Genomic DNA, 15730 nt, shown 5'->3' on the forward strand with positions numbered 1-15730 from the left:
TTGGCACTCTGGGAAATGTGATGCTCTGGATAACTGAAATTCTTGGATAACAAAAGGCTATCCTTCCATCTGTCAGTTCAGTTCAGTTGCTGAGTCATGTCCAACTGTTTGCAACCCCATGGACTATAGAGTCCATGGAATTCTCCAGGCCAGAATACTGGAGTGGGTAGCCTTCCCTTTCTCCAGGGGATCTTCCCAACCCAGGGATTGAACCCAGGTCTTCCTCATTGCAGGCGAATTCTTTACCAGCTGAGCCACAAGGGAAGCCCTTAGTTATTGTAGCATGCTGTAATATTATTTGCTTTGTCACTCAGTTGTGTCTGACTCTTTGCGACCCCATGGACTGTAGCCCATCAAACCCCTCTGTCCATGGGATTCTCCAGGCAAGAATACTGGAGTGGGTTGCAATGTCCTCCTCGAGGGCATCTTCCCAGCCCAGGGATCGAACCCAGGTCTCCCACATTGCAGGCAGATTCTTTACCATCTCAGCCACCAGGGAAGTCCAAGTAATATTATACTATGCTGTAATTGTGTCCTCAGGAGCTATTGGCGTGGCTAGGAATGCTTGCCTGTGTATTAAATGGCCATAGACTCTGGTGTATTTTCAGTTCTGACTGTGCTGTGTCATTTGCTTTGGCCCCCTGTGCTGTCAGGTTTCACATCTCAATGTTTCTAGTGGCTGTGTTTTTAGAAATGTTTCCCCTTCCTCATCATGTATAATTTGCTAAGGGGTGGGAATCAAATGGTGAAGCCTGTTAGGGTCTTTAGTCAAAAGTCAGTTGTCTAGCAGACTGGGGAAAGGATGGCAGTGTTGGGTGGAGAAGCCTTTGAGCAGCAAACTACCTGGACTTAGTGTCAGCCCTTTGCTTGAGAGGCCTTTCCCATGTCTTGTGGAGTTTCTGCTCATCTTCTGGTGTGGTAATCATGCCAGAAGATAAGTGTCTTGGGTAATAGAATCATGCTACATAGATTGGAAAACTCACTTTCAAATTAAACACAGCATCATCATCATTCTAGCTCACTTCTCTTACATAACAGTATGCTGTGATCTTATTTTTACTCTATAGGGTGGTAAGATTAAGCTTAAAGAATAGATTACTTGCAGAAGATTGATATAATTCTTTTAAATAATTTTTTATTTGAATTATAGTTGATTTACAATGTTGTGTTAGTTTTACATGAACAGCAAAGTGAGTCAGTTATGTAGACATATTTGTGTGTCTATGTGTGCGTGTGTGTATGTTCTTTATATAACTAATTCTTGTATTTATTTGAATTCATGGTCTCTGGTTGGAAAGACTTGCTTTGCCTTTGAAATTCCCTCCTTCCTCCACACATGTGTCCATGCTCTCAGAAGGCCTGATGTGTGCAGATTTCTTAACACACTTATAAGTCACATTGAGGGTGACTTTCAAGTAAAATTGAAATCTCTTTAGATCATGCGCTCCACTCGCGTAGTTGGAATTGCTCCCTATACATCTGTGACTTTGCAATGAAGTTTTAAGAACACTCTTCTTGTAAAAATAAGAGACATCTATTGCATATGTGTCACCGTCAAGGTGGAAAATTGGAGTTGTTTCTATAAAATGGGACAATTGAGCCAGTCTGTTAATTACAGTGTTATTTATACCTCTACCAAAGTCATGATCCTTTGTTTGAAACGAGTCCCCTTTACTTCCAGAGAGCCATCGTTGCCTAGCTAAGTGAGAAATTATACATTTGAATCTCACACACATGGGTCATTTGTTCCCACATTGCACACATTTCCAAACAGATACCAGTCTTATGTGTAATTCTGATAAAATGGCACTTGTGGTCAAGTTGTAGCAGGTTTAGCTGGCAAATGTCTATCCTTTAAGTAGAGCTACAGACAGTAGCCTAATTAATGGACTCCTTAACAGTGGTTTCCTATTTGCCAACATTAGTCAAGTTATATCTTCAGCAATAACAAAGAGACCTTTTGTTTCCTTTGTATCATTTAACTAATGTTTGTATTGTCTATGTTCTTCCTTATAGGAATCCCAACATCTGACTCCAGGATTTGCCTTACAAAGTAAGTGTTTTGAAAAAAAATCTTCCTTGGCCAAAGCCATTATCTCCTCTCCTCCCTCACTTTCTTCTCTTTCCTACCTAATATCATGAAAACATGAAATAACAACAAGAAAAAGTCACATTGTGATATATCCAATTGGTTTCCTTTTTAATTCATCTGTTGTACATGGCCGGATTCTGTGAAAAGTATAACTGGAAGGGCTGCATGTTCAAGACCAATATTGTTCAGAATTATTTGACAGTAGAAAACATGGATGGTAAATGTCTGTGCGCTTTCTTTTCAGAGTGGAGTGACCCGACCAGCAGAGCGTCTACAAAGTGAGTACTGTTCAAGTCCCAAGTATTCAGGTTTCTGAAACAAGCTTCTTCAGGGGCATTTGGCAAGGAAAATGTGCTTTGGTGCTGAGCAAATCTTGTTCTCTCTGCTGCTCCTTGAAAACAGGAAACTTGCCTCTTAACAATGTGGAGTGTGATTAGAGGGGAGAATGAGACTTCCCACAATAAGCCATAACAGCCAAAATGAATGAAATCACCATTAGGCTCTCTAGCATTGTAGATACAAGCTGGGTCAAAAATAACTGTGATTCTTGAGTTGTTTGAACTGTGATTCTTCAGTTGTCTACTTGTTTGAGCATTGTGTCACTCCAGCCACAGACATCTTTATGTAACATTTGGCCACCACTGAGTAGGATGGAGAAAGAAGCCGCCTAAGTAGCCTTGATTGAACATGAGGGCTTGAGTGCATTGTTCTGGCCAGTCAGCCTGCGACCTCGCTGTTCACAGGTCATCTGGTGACTGTATATTAAAGATAAACAAGGGCAGCCAGCAAGAGATGGAATAAGAGATTGCATGATACTAGGTTGAAGTTCAGAAGCCAGAGCCCTGCAATTCACTCCACGCTGTCTTCATTTTTTATTAATGTTCACTGAAGGAGGGGCCTGGAGAAACCAATTTCCTCAGATTAACTATTGTAGATTTTGTAATATCCATTTGTCCAAGAGTGTATCAAGGGAGTAGTTCTCTCACAACTTCTTTCATTCCTAATAATAGAAAATGGAAGCCAACTTTTCTGTGTGAGTAATAGTCACATACTTGAAAATTTTCAAAATGAAATAATGTATGTCATTTGAGTGGCCTAATGGCACACTTGAAGTGAATTGCTCACCTTTTGGAAGACCACGAATAATTGCATAAAGCAACTGGGAATGACTCCCAAATAGACCAAGGCTCTGAGAAAGTCAGTGGCATTTCCATGGTCTTGGTTCTGTTTAGTACTAAATTCCTCAAAACGCTGACCTCATCATCAGTCCTCTTATTTGGTTTTCTGGCCTGATCTGTGCCTTATAAGTCAAGGTTCCATTTCAATACCCAAGAATTCTCCATTTAAAGAATCCAGGGAAAAAGAAAGAGACAAGGGTAAAATAAAACTATAACCTTGATTTAAGGGCCAAATTACATGAAAATGTGGTAATTGAAATCTTTTTTTTTTTTTTTTTTTTTTTGGCTGTGTTGGGTCCTTGTTGTGGTGCTTGAATTTCTCTCAAGTTGTGGCTTACAGGCTCCAAATTGCATGGACTTAGTAGTTGTGGTACACAAGCTTAGTTGCCCCATGGCAGGTGGGATCTTAGTTCCCCAACTAAGGGTCAAACCTAGGTCCCCTGCATTGGAAGATGGATTCTTAACCATTGGACCACCAGGGAAGTCCCAAAATCATCTTTGATATTGTTCATTCCAGCTTTTCGAGTCATCATTTTGCATTGACCTCCCCCTTGTTATCCTAGTAGACAATAAACCTTATTCTCCTTACCTCTACTCCTAACTTGCTCCACTCTTATTCCAAAGCGAGTATAATTCACACACACACAAAAAAAAACAAAAACAAAAACAAAAAAAACACGCACTCAAGCATTCAGGAAATCAGTGCAGGTTTCCCAACATGAAAACATATAAGAATATTTTTTCCATTGTCAAATGATTCTGCTCCTAAAGCAAGAGTTTTAGGCTCCTGCTGTGAAATATGCTGATTTCCATATAGACCATAAAATGCAGTATTTCAGTAGTTTGTAACTAACAGAAATAAACTTGTCAATTGTGGTTTATAGCTAGAGGCTGCATCTCCAGACGGTAGCACTGGGTATACAGTGCATTTAGTAGGGCTAATGTGCTCTATAGGCATTGTCAATAAAGCTGGAAGACACTGAGTCTGTTTAATGAGTGAACTGCTCTTCTTTTAGTTGCTTGATCTAAAGTCAAAGCATTGTTTGTCAGACTCCAGCTGGAATAAATGACCTTCTTGTGGTAGGGTATAGGTTTAACACAGGACAGATCAGAGCTATAATAAGTATTTTCACTTTCAGCTTCCAAATTATTATCAACTTAGCCATTATGGTCATTCTCCCTTATTTTACTACACTGTGCTTTTGAAGTCAGTTTCTAGGCTTTTTCATCTGGCAAGATCATCCTCCAGGCATCTGAGAACATCCTGCATGTAGAGAGACTGTTAGTGGCTGGAGGTTGGTGGGAAGCAGCCCCAAGACAGCCCTTCTGCAGGAGAGATACCCTCCTAAGGCTTACGAATGTCCTGGGCAAGCCCCTAGCCCTCACTGCAGTAGGAAGACATGGGAGCCCTGTAAATCAAAGTCCCTTTGCTACTGGGCTACTTGATTGTTTTCCTCATCTTGGCCTCATTTTCCCAAATGACGAAATGCAGATCTTCCATTTGGGCCTGGGTTGTTTATAAGGACTGCACGGATCAGCACCAGGACTGAAAACACCAGCACAGGGTTTCCCGAGTGCAAGCTCGGAACTAACCAGGCTCTGTGATGCAACAGGATCACTGGCCTTGGGAGAATGGAAGCTCTTCTCACCCCAGCATAATCCATTGACACACAGTGCTTTCTATAGGGTGTGCATCTAAGTGGTGACATCCTACCTGTTCCATCTGGAACCCTGACTTCCCAGGAGGCCAGAGCATGCAACTGGGAGAGAGTTTCAAGATCCAGGCCTGAGTCTTTGTTCCATGACACTGATGGCATTGGGGGAAAGCAATGACCTCAGATTCAGAGGATTTGAGTTTAAATCAAGGAGGAATTTATTTTTATTTCAGAGTATAGAGATAGAGCCCCTTGAGGGACATGAGGCAAAATAACAAACGTATATATATGCATACTGGTATACATGCAAATGCTTGTCACAATTCAGATGTAAACAGTTATACTCTCTAGTAATTCAACTCAATCTCAAAGTGCATTGAATGTAAACCCTTAATAATTTCTGGAGGAAAGAAGACCCAGGAGGTTTTGTTTCCCTCGGCCTGTTTAAGTCAGAGTTGTATTATAGTCTTGGAACAGACCTCACCCAGGTCTTCTAAATCCAGTGGAGTTTCTAGCCTCCTTCAAAAAAGGTCTCTTTTCCCCAAAAGAGTGGAACATGGGCTATTGAAGGTCAAGTTGTATTTCTCAGGCTGTAGAGTTGTGTAGTTCTATAGTGATACCCTGTCCGTCCTGCCTCTAAAGCACCCATTTATTTCAGGGAAAAGATTCAAAGATTGAAGGGACACCCCAGACAATGGGTTACCTTCTAGTTTCTTTATGTCGCCATTAAAGAACAATGGAGGAGAAAATGGAAATCAAATCCAAAAAACTTGAATTTTCTTCATTGAGTTAGATGTCTTCATCTAGTTGACTCTATCAGCTTGTCAATTATTTGTCAGTGCAGTAACTTCACCAAAATACATGACTTTGTTGGTCTTTTATGAGCCATCCTGAATAGGGACAGATCAAATTCTTCCTGTAAATCATTTTCAGACAGCAACCATGAGCTCAAGAGTATCCCTCTAGTCTTTCCTTGACTTTAGCTCGTTTCGTGAGGACTGGTGAGAAGATGGCAGCTCCATATATGGATGTTTGGATATTTCCTTTGTCATCCTTGGTTGTTTGCATTTGGATTCTGTCCAGCTGGAAATCATGGAGACCCCCTTTTAATCAGGTATCTTCTGTGTTTTAGGTCATGCTGTTGAGAATTCCTGGATAGTTTCCATAAAAGCCCAACATAAAGGTAGATGTAACCATAAGTCTGCTCTTTCCTTGCCATGAAACCAGTTTCTTCATTTATGGCACTAGCTACAAGTCTGAAAGCTTCCCAGCCATGGACCCAGACAGTTGATGAAAGGCCTGACAAAGAGTCTAGTTGTGGCCAGTTTACCTGTGGGTGACAGCTATGCATACCACATGGACAAATTCCTGAATGTAACACCAGATAGGAGGAAAAGAAGTTACACTCTCACAAGAATGGTAGACATCTGTGACAGTAATCACTGGCTCATGGGTGAGGTGAGGTGCCAGGTCTCATGCCAGGTGCTTTTATATACACCACCCTATTATATTTAGCAGGGCTTCCCTGGTGGCTCAGATGGTAAAGAATCTGCCTGCATTGCAGGAAGCCCAGGTTTGATCCCTGGGTCAGGAAGATCCCCTGGAGGAGGAAATGGCTACCCATTCCAGTATTCTTGCCTGGAGAATCCCGTGGACAGAGGCACCTGGTGGGCTAAAGTCCATGCCAACCTGGAGGGGCTCCCAATAATTCCCATTTTACAGATGAGAAAAATGACACTAGAATATCATCCCTCCTTATGAAGTATACACAGTTCAGTGGGAGGACAAACTATCTGTTTATCTTGAACAGACATGTTAGCTATGAGTACACAGGAGGGCCAAATAAGTTACATTGCTCTTCATGGGAGAGCTTGCATGCTCAGTTCAGTTCAGTTGCTCAGTCATGTTCGACTCTCTGTGACCCCATGAACCACAGCACGCCAGGCCTCCCTGTCCATCACCAACTCCCGGAGTCCACCCAAACCCATGTCCATCGAGTCGATGATACCATCCAACCATCTCATCCTCTGTTGTCCACTTCTCCTCCTGCCCTCAATCTTTCCCAGCTTCAGGGTCTTTGCCAATGAGTCAGCTCTTTACATCAGGTGGCCAAAGTATTGGAGTTTCACCTTCAACATCAGTCCTTCCAGTGAACACCCAGGACTGATCTCCTTTCAGATGGACTGGTTGGATCTCCTTGCAGTCCAAGGGACTCTCAAGAGTCTTCTCCAACACCATAGTTCAAAAGCATCAAATCTTCGGTGTTCAGCTTTCTTTATAGTCCAACTCTCCATACATGACCACTGGAAAAACCATAGCCTTGACTAGACGGACCTTTGTTGGCAAAGTAATGTCTCTGCTTTTTAATATGCTATCTAGATTGGTCATAACTTTCCTTCCAAGGAGTAAGCGTCTTTTAATTTCATGGCTGCAATCACCATCTGCAATGATTTTGGAGCCCAGAAAAATAAAGTCAGCTACTGTTTCCCCTGTTTCCCCATCTATTTGCCATGAAGTGATGGGACCGGATGCCATGATCTTAGTTTTCTGAATGTTGAGCTTTAAGCCAACTTTTTCACTCTCCTCTTTGACTTTCATCAAGAGGCTCTTGCATGCTCAAAGCCTTCTCTTTTCCCACTGAGTTGTCCCTCCTCATGTAACCTAATGCAGTCAGGGATTTGGTCACCAAATTTGGCATTTTGTACCTGGGCAAAAACCTTCAAACTTGAAGGGCGGAAGTTGATTCCAAACCTGGTTAAAGTTGCTTGATTTAACTGAAAGAGCATTATTTCTCATCTTTTCTCTATATGGTATGAAGACTTTCATTATCACAGGGAATAGAAAGATTATAAGAATGTTTTCTAGTTTGCTATGACCAGTAGCAAGTGCTACATAATTTCTTAGATGAATTTTTAAATAATTTTTTTAATCAATAGAACTCCAAAACACAAAAAACATGCATGAAAATTTTGACCATCTTTCTACAAAAAACTTTCATCATGGAAAATGTTTCCTTTGAGAATCTGATTTGAGATTTGAGCAATTTCATATGTTCTTTCCTAAATAGTTAATTTGATCTTCTACTTAATTCCATATATATGCGTTAGTATACTATATTGGTCTTCTACTTAGATATAATTTCTGGAGCAAAGTAAATGTGTAATGAGGCAGGGGAAAATTCCTGTTATTTTCATAATCAGGTTAATTCTTAACTAGAATGGATGATTTGGTACTTGGAATTTAGAAATACCACTAATCAGTTTAAGGCTTACAAAAGCCAAACTAAGCTCTCCCAATAAACTGGTAATCTTGGTGACTGTCACTGGTCACAGCCATTCCAATTTTCAGACTGAGACATATGCCAGCTCTTGCATTTAACCCATCTTGTATGCCCTGCATCTTAGAGCATGCCAACTTTTCCTAAGGACTTAATGTATTTTTGGAAGTTCTCCACCACATCAGGGACAGCCACCTGGGAGCAGAGAAAACAAAATTTGGCAGCCTGTTCAAGCTGTGAATTAAAGGTAATTCACAGTTTGAAATGAATCAGCATGAGGTCCTTAAGAAGAGTAATCAGACATCAAGAGGATTTTATTTTGAGGACTGTATATTGGCTAATGTGACAACAAGCAATATTGGCATTTGCAATGTGCACGTCAAGAAGTATTGAAGCTGCTGGTGCTTGACGGGAGCCAAGACTGAAAACTGGGGCACCTTTGACAGGAGCTGTGGATTTCTGCTTTCATTACAAAAGCTGAAAACATAGATGTTTGTGCTCAGGGAGCATAAATCTTGAAAGATCAGATTTGCTTTTGTGTCTTTGTTCAGGTGCCCAAGATTTGTATGTTTCAGGTGGATTTTGAAACATGTCTGTAATTAGAAACAAACATCTCTCTTTCTCTCAGGAAAAAGTCAAATATGTCGTCTTTTCTACCTGATTTGCATCCATATTTATATTCATTCATTCACTATTTCATTCCTTACAACAAAAATACTTTGAGCCCCTATTATATGTAAGGCTCTGGGCAATGCAGGGTGGTAACTCAGAGTGAAACCATGCACACTCCCCACCAATGAGCTCACAAGTTAGTGAAAATGTCCATGGATAACACCAGTATCTCAACCAGCTCCTACCCACTGAGCACCTACAGCAAACAGGTCAGGAACTTTCTCTCTTTACAGATCCACGGGAGTCAGCACCTTATATTCTACAGCAGCAGAAACCAAAACTCAGGGATTTTGAGTGAGTCACCCTATGGGCCACAATAACAGAACCACAACCAGACAGACTCCAGAGCACATACTCTTGACATGCACTTAAGCCATCCCCTTGGAATCCACCTATGATCTTGCCCTGGTGTCAGACCAAAGTAGACTGAACACTTGGATGCATGCTCAGTCATTTGTCTTCGTGACCCCATGGACTGTAGCCCACCAGGCTCCTCTGTCCATGGGATTTCCCAGGCAAGAATACTGGAGTGGGTAGCCATTTCCTCCTCCAGGGGATCTTCCTGACCCAGGAATCGAACCCTGTGTCTCCTGCATTGGCAGGTGGGTTCTTTACCACTGTGCCACCAGGGAAGCCCAAGCACAGTGTGGACTAAAATGGACCCTGTCATTTGCTTTCTATTAGGGATATGATTAGATCAGAACATTGTCACTGAGTCAGGCTCTCTGACATAGAACACGCTCATGGGTGCTCATGGGAACACTCTGTAGATGCCTCAGCTCAGGGCCAGCAGCCAGATGTTGTCACATGCCTGGAGATGCTTCCTTTGGTAAGGTGGAGTGATCCAACCTGTAAGGGACTTCACCACTCCTAGCAATTCCCACAAGGGTGATTTCGGTGGCCTGTGATGGCAATAACATTTCTCTCCAGAAATCTATTTTCGTATATGAAAGTAAAAAGAACAGAACTGAAATGGGTTGGTTTTTATGACAGTTTTGTCCATCACCTTTCATGCTTACCAATGTGGAAATTGCTTTATTTTATTGAAAAGTTGCTTTATTTTACAACCTTATTTTAAAAAAGTTAAAAATTATTCCCAGTGTTATCAATTGATGACCCTGTTTCTAAGTTTTCCTAGAGATTTTCAACAGTAAATGAGAGTGAAACAAATAAGGCTGGTGGGAGTTGCTTGAAGTGAATAAGCAAGAGACCAAAATAAAAATAACATTGGGCACAATAAAGGACAGAAATGGTATGGACCTAAGAGAAACAGAAGAGGTTAAGAAGGGGTGGCAAGAATACACAGAAGAACTATTAAAAAAGAAGATCTTAATGACCCAGATATCCACGATAGTGTGATCACTTACCTAGATCCAGACATCCTGGAATGTGAAGTCAAAGTGGGCCTTATGAAGTATTACTGCGAAGAAAACTAGTGGAAGTAATGGAATTCCAGCTGAGCTATTTCAAATCCCAAAAGATGAGGCTGTTAAAGTGCTGCACTCAGTATGCCAGCAAATTTGGAAAATTCAGCAGTGGCCACAGGAATGGAAAAGGTCAGTTATCATTCCAATCCCAAAGAAGGTCAATGCCAAATAATGTTCAAACTACTGGACAATTGCACTCATTTCACATGCTAGCAAGATGATGCTCAAAATACTTCAAGCTAAGCTTCAACAGTACATGAACTGAGAACTTCCAGATGTACAAGCTGAATTTAGAAAAAGCAGAGGAACCAGAGATCAAATTGCCAAAATCTCTTGGATCATAGAAAAAGCAAGGGAATTCCAGAAAAAACATCTACTTCTATTTCATTGACTAAACTAAAGCCTTTGGCTGTGTGGATCACAACAAACTGTGGAAAATTCTTAAAGAGATGGGAATAACAGACCACCTTACCTGCCTCATGTGAAACCTGTATACAGATCAAGAAGCAACAGAACTAGACATGAAACAATGGACTGGTTCAAAATTGGGAAAGGAGTATGTCAAGGCAGTATATGGTCACCATGCTTATTTAACTTATATGGAGAATACATCATGCAAAGTACTGTGCTGGAGGAAGCACAAGCTGGAATCATGCTTGCTGGGAGAAATATCAATAACCTCAGATATGCAGATGACACCATCTTAATGGCAGAAAATGAAGAGGAACTAAATCACCTCTTGAAGGTGAAAGAAGAGAATGAAAAAACTGACTTAAAATTCAACATTCCAAAAACTAAGATCATGGCATCCAGTTCCATCACTTCATGGCAAATAGATGGGGAAAGAATGGATACAATGACAGACTTTATTTTCTTGGGCTCCAAAATCACTGCAGATGGTGATTATAGCCATGAAGTTAAAAGACACTTGCTCCTTGGAAGAAAAGCTGTGACAAACCTAGACTGTATATTAAGAAACAGAGACATCACTTTTCCAATATAGGTCCATCTAGTCAAACCTATGGTTTTTCCAGTAGTCATGCAGAGATGTGAGAATTGGACCATAAATAAGACTGAGCACTGAAGAACTAATGCTTTCAAACTGTGGTGCAGGAGAAGAATCTTGAGAGTCCCTTGGACTGCAAGGAGATCAAGCCAGTCAATCCTAAAGAGAATCAGTTCTGACTATTCATTGAAGGACTGATGCTCAAGCTGAAGCTCCAATACTTTGGCCACCTGATACAAAGAGCCAACTCATTGGAAAAGACCCTGATGCTGGGAAGGATTGAAGGCAGGAGGAGAAGGGGATGACAGGGGATGAGATGGTTGGATGGCAACACCAACTCAATAGACATGAGTTTGAGCAAATCCCCAGAGATAGTAAAGGACAGGAAAGCCTGGTGTGCTGCAGTCTGTGGGGTCACAAAGAGTCAGACACAACTGAGCAACTGAGCAAGAACAATCATTGAATGTAATGTTTTGATCTCTCTCTTACACACACACACACACAAACACACACACACACACCCGTGCACATCCTGTCTCCCAGAGTATCAAGCCCCTCTAATGCATCTGATCTAATGAGATGCTTGCACAGATGTGCACAATCTTTTTTCAATTACTGAATTGTAAAATACCATGACCAGGCCTACTTTTCACATGCCCAGTGATTTAGAATTTGATAGCACTTTCACACAATACATTAACATCATGTGAGTGTTACAGCAATCCTATTAGATAGCCAGGTGCAAACAAGCCAGGCTCAGGGAGTCAAAGATATTCGCCAGAGTCCCCCAGCTACGGAGTGGCAGAACTGGGCCTGGAAGCACGGATTCTGCCTTTCATCAGAGTGTGCTGCCTTGTCCCCATATTCTCCAGATGCTGTGGGGCCAGAACTCATCAGTCAGAGCATAGACATGTCTTTCAGGACCAGGTGAAGAAAATATAGCCACAGTGCAAAAAGCCCCATGGATCATTCCTAGAAATTAAAAAGAAACAAACAACCCCTCCTGAAAAAAAAAAAAAAAAAACCCTACCCAACTGAACCTGGAGTAGATGAGAAGGGATATCCACCCTGCTTCTGAGCTATTCATTCTGCTTTTCCATCCTATCAAACATTTCACAGTCAGCCCCATACTTTGCCCCAATTACAGTATCAGGAACATTCTGTTTAAGTGGTCTGCTCTTGACATCTTCTCAGAGCTGCTGAAAAGCCCTTCCATTTTACTAATGAGTGGGTAGCAATGTCAGTAGAACATGGCAGGTGCTTGCATGATCACAGCCACAAAATTAGTAGAAAAATCAGACAAATGCCTTTTTTCTGTGGTTCATGATTCCACTGCACTGTGAGGACCTGAAAAGGAAAAGGTCTCAAAACTATTTGATTGACATCTGCAAATATGCTGCCAATGTTGGGACAGAGAACGGCAGGGTTGGAATATGCTTTGTGAAACCCAGTGGGACACAGTTGTTTTTCTTTGCTGCCCTGTGAGATCTTGGCACCCAAGTACAACCCCTAATCCACCACTCGGTCCTCAGTGAAGTTCTAGGATGCCTGAGAGAGTGATGATGGAGCAAAGGTCATTGGAGGTAATGATTTACAGAGCAACCAACAGTCCTGTCACCACCACTGCCTAAGTTCAGGAGTTACCTCATTTTTGCAACAGTTGCCCACTTTTTAAAAATCCCTATTAGATAACTCAATATCATAACTATGTGGAATATTTCTATATTTTCAAGAGAAAAATCCAGAAAAAGATGTAGTGCTTATAATTTCTAGAAGTTATCTATAGTATCTAGAAATTGCAAGGGTCATTCTATATTTCTCCAAAATCATTCTCATATATCATGTAACATGGACCGAAGGAAAGCAAACTAACTGCATGTGAGCTGTGTGCCTGTGTCATGAAGAGTCACCTTTGGTTGTGGCTGTGTTGGGTCTTTGTTGCAGCTGCAGGTCCGTTCTCTCTCTAGTTGTGGTGTGCAGGGACTTCTCTAGTGGCAGCATGAGGGCTTTTCTTATTGCAGCACAAGGGTTCTATAATTGCAGTGCACAGAGTTCTATAGTTTTGGTGCCTAGGCTTCGTTGACCCGCCATATGTGGGATCTTAGTTCCTGGACCAGGGATTGAACCTGTATCCCCTGCATTAGAAGGCAGATTCTTAACCACTGGACCACCAGGGAAGTCCTTAGAGTCATTGTTTGCAGGCACCATCTGTGGGCCAGGTGCTGGGACCAACATTTCCCATGCATTAGCTGTGTCATCCTCACAGCATCTCTTGAGGTGGGATGTCATCACCTCCACTCCCAGGATTGCTCTCTCAAAGGCTCAAAGAGGGCGTCTAGCACACACCCCAGGCACCTACGGACAGACAGCCAATGCCGGTGATAATGCTGGGACCAGGCCTGCCTGAAGTCCTCTGGGCTGTGCCACTGCTCTACTTCACTTGTTTCTTCCCCTGCTGTCTTCACCACCCTCTTTGTAAGAGGAAACTGATTTTATGGAGAAGGAAATTGCATCTCAGAGTCTTTCAATGACTGATTCAAGATGACAAAGCCAGGTATGATTGGAGATAGAGTCTCACTCTAGGATTCTTGGAGTACAAAACTCAAACTTTTCTTTCTGAGGCCCTGTCTGCCACACTTGTATAAGGTTTCAATTGAACAATTACGAATTAAGTACAGAGACAGACAATACTCTTCTGGGTCTATGACATTTTCTGTTTCCACACAGGGCATTATCTTTTTTACGTTTGGGCTTGACTCAATTCTGGGAGCCAGAAGACAGAGGAGGGGCCTCAGCTGCTGGGCCTACACTTCCAGGTGGCTCAAATTGCAGCTCTTGCTCTTCCTGCCATGTGACTTGATGAAGTCACCTGGCATTTTTCTGAGCCTTTGTTTCAACAGATGTAACACAGAGATGCGCTATTGCTCAGACTCCATCATGAAATGCACCACCACTGGGGGACTCCTGAATGGGCTTTGCCAACCATCATTCGGCATTAGTTCTCACCTCACATTATCACTGAGGAAAGTCGTGCTCAGATAGCATAAGCTTGGGCCCTAAACTCACACAACTCACTGTTGCAAGGCTCGGTCCCACTTCTTGGGCCCTAATTGAATTCTCTTTTTGCTAGTATCTGCCACTACTTCTCACAAATGTTTTGTTGATGTGGTTTGGATCAAAGGCTCAATTCCCAATGCAGACAAGAGAGTGATGCTGGACTGAAAGCCAGTTGTATGTGGACCACTCTTCTGCTTAGCTTAGATGTCCCCAGCACACTTCTCGATGCTCCACCCACAAGGGATCATTCATTATTTGATTCATTGACAGTTTGAGCATTTGAAAAAGAATCTGAATATTGTTGTTGTTGTTTTTAATCACATACATTTTTCAATCTCACTGTCTTAGAGAACAGAATTTGGGAGTTAGATTTACCCTATCTTCATGCTTTTGAGGAGGGGGGCTGGTTTATTCTGAGGTTGAAGAGGACCTGAAGCCAGTGACCTGTCTTGACCTTTACAACTGGATTAAAATTCCAGGTTGCTACTGTGGTAACCATACCTTGAAAATTAGATCCTGACAGTCACAAGAAATTTAAAAGTTCACTGCTGCCATGAACTTTGAAGAAAGGTCACTTAAGATTGTTAGAGACAGCTTCTTGATTTAAATAATCTGCCTTTATATCTGGTGTGTGTGTGTGTGTTTGTGTGTTTGAGGGGGTGGCACAAAGAGGTTATATCTTGATGAATCTTTTAAATATAAAAAATGGTTGTGGTTTGAAGCAGAGCAGTTTTCTGCATGAAATTTAAATCAACGTCAGTTCAATTTATAGTATTCATAGACAGTTGTGATATTCAGGGTGGCAGGAAGCCAAGAGACACAGAAAAGATGTAAAGACACTGAGAAAAGATACTCCTGGGGGGTCCTTCGCAGACAAACCTCAGTGGCCCATGATCCAAATGGCAGCCACCGTCAAACCACAGGCTACTGGGCCCAGGATTCTGCAGAGGAGGGAAATAACAGAGCAGGCACATGAGAGACTTGCAGATCAAGACAGCAGGCAGGTGCTGATTTGCCCAGTGGCATAAAGAGCTGCTCCCAAAGTGAGGGCAGTAGGAACCGAGCAATATGGGGCATCTCACCTCTGAAGCAGATGAGGGATTGAGGAATTTGAAATTCCAGAAATTCTCCATCCTTCCTTTTGTATTTCTCTCTCAAGACAAGCAGTTCATGGTGACTCTGGCTTTATAATTAGTTGTGGGCTCTGTCTGTGGTTCCATAACAGGCTTTTAAAATATTTGATTGGGCTTTTTTTTGACATGCTACAACAGGATTGGAATGTGTTTCTTAGGAAACACATTAAAAAATACCTCTTTAACGCTCTGAAGGGAGCAGTTTCCCACCAGAAGTGATGATCTCACTCTGA

General features: G+C 41.9%; 1 protein-coding gene across 8 annotated transcripts in view; it reads left to right on the forward strand.

The window, feature by feature from the left end:
* The window catches only part of AFF2 (ALF transcription elongation factor 2), a 538050-nt gene that overhangs the window by 365324 nt on the left and 156996 nt on the right, over positions 1 to 15730 (forward strand). For all 8 annotated transcript variants that reach the window (XM_061135862.1, XM_061135864.1, XM_061135865.1 and 5 more), the window contains 2 exons: positions 2017 to 2053; positions 2337 to 2370. In XM_061135862.1, the coding sequence (XP_060991845.1) occupies positions 2017 to 2053; positions 2337 to 2370 (71 nt within the window). The remainder of the gene's footprint in view (positions 1 to 2016; positions 2054 to 2336; positions 2371 to 15730) is intronic.

The sequence above is a fragment of the Dama dama genome, chromosome X, assembly GCF_033118175.1.
Source record: "Dama dama isolate Ldn47 chromosome X, ASM3311817v1, whole genome shotgun sequence".
NCBI lineage: Eukaryota > Metazoa > Chordata > Mammalia > Artiodactyla > Cervidae > Dama > Dama dama.